At 56.3% G+C, this 1,414-nt stretch overlaps 1 protein-coding gene across 1 annotated transcript in view; it reads right to left on the reverse strand.

The window, feature by feature from the left end:
* Window positions 1-1,414, reverse strand: part of PPP1R15B (protein phosphatase 1 regulatory subunit 15B) — a gene marked incomplete at its 5' end in the record, with an annotated part of 8,502 nt that extends 7,088 nt beyond the window's left edge. The window contains one exon of the mRNA XM_019513738.1: window positions 419-1,414. Coding sequence (XP_019369283.1) covers window positions 419-1,414 — 996 coding nt within the window. The remainder of the gene's footprint in view (window positions 1-418) is intronic.

Here is a 1,414-nt window from a genome sequence, read left to right on the forward strand (position 1 = left end):
GGGGGGGAAGCATAGCAAAGATTATTCCAAAATGGGAGGGGAGGAGTGGGGAAAATCAAGAGAATACGTCATGGACTCTTTATCAGCTTCCACATACAGGGAACTCTTCAGGTGAGTCACAGCACACAGGGAGGGAAAGAACCATGATCTAAAATCAGAAATCTAGAATTGAAAATACGAACATAAGGAGCTGTTACTCATGTCATGCCATTATGATTATACCCGAAACTAAATATACATTCAGATTTCAAGTTAATTCGACCCTAAACTAGTTGTGGGTTTACGCCGAGGATGAAATCCCGTAAAAAGGGAACACAATTTCCCACGGTATCTTCCGATGCTGGAGCCTTGATCCAGATTGGGTTCTCACTACCACCGCATTTAACATAGAAGTACATGGACCAAAAACTGAGTATACCTTTTTTTTCTTGGTACGGGTATGTCTCTTCCCAGGCAGACTGCCATGCTGCCCCAAGTCCGTAACCACACTGCTCTGCTTCTCCACCAGCTGCACCTGGCAGGTCAGCAAGCTATTGCTCTCGGAGCTGAGCAAACCCAGGCCCACTACCCCTATGAGGTCCCGCTTCCCTTTCTTTGCTGTCGTTTGAAAGGCTGCCTTGAAATTGAAAGGGTTATAGGGATCGTCCGAATTACAAAAGGCATTCCAGAGTTTCAGGTTCTCGGCCTCATCCACACTGCCGCACTCCCATTCATCCTCCTCTCCAGAAGTAAGACCGGGAGAGTCCGAACAGCTTCCAGCCCAGGAAGCGTCCTCCTCCTCACCCTCTGACTCACCAGATGAGTCTCCCCCGGACCCATTAACGGCCGTCTGGATGGTGGCCGTGAAGTTCTGTGGGTTGTAGGGGTCGAGGCTGTAAAATGAGTCCCAGAGGGGCGAGCCCTCCCCGCCCACATCTGAATCTGAAAGCAGCCCCTCGCTATCGAACCCGTCGTCCTCGTCCCAATCCTCCTCCTCCTCCGTGCCCTCGTCCTCGCTACCAGTGCCCCCGAGGATGTAGTCGATCAGCTTGTTGGTGCATGCAGGCCTAGCCGAAACGGGCTCATCCTCCTCCTTGACAGTTTCGCCCCCTGTCTGCAATGGGGGACTCTCCCCAGCCGTGCCCCCCGTGCTGTGGGAGGCCTCGGGCCCTTTGTCCCCCGGCTCCTCTGGGCAGTTACCCCGGCTCAGCTCCTCCTCCAGGCTGTGGTAGCCATGGTCGGGCTCCGGGAGTCTCTGCTGCTGCTGCAGGAACTCGAAGTGCTTGCTGCAGAGGTGCTGGATCTCGGGCAGCTCGTCGCGGAGGCGGGGGCCCAGCGGCAGCTCGGCTCGCAGGGGCTGCGGCAGGTAGCTCCAGTCCCGCGCGGGCCCCACCGCGTAGGACACGAGGCCCAGGGCGAGCGCGGGCCGCGCCAG

Source organism: Gavialis gangeticus, unplaced genomic scaffold, assembly GCF_001723915.1.
Source record: "Gavialis gangeticus isolate Ggan-Ray unplaced genomic scaffold, GavGan_comp1, whole genome shotgun sequence".
Taxonomy (NCBI): domain Eukaryota; kingdom Metazoa; phylum Chordata; order Crocodylia; family Gavialidae; genus Gavialis; species Gavialis gangeticus.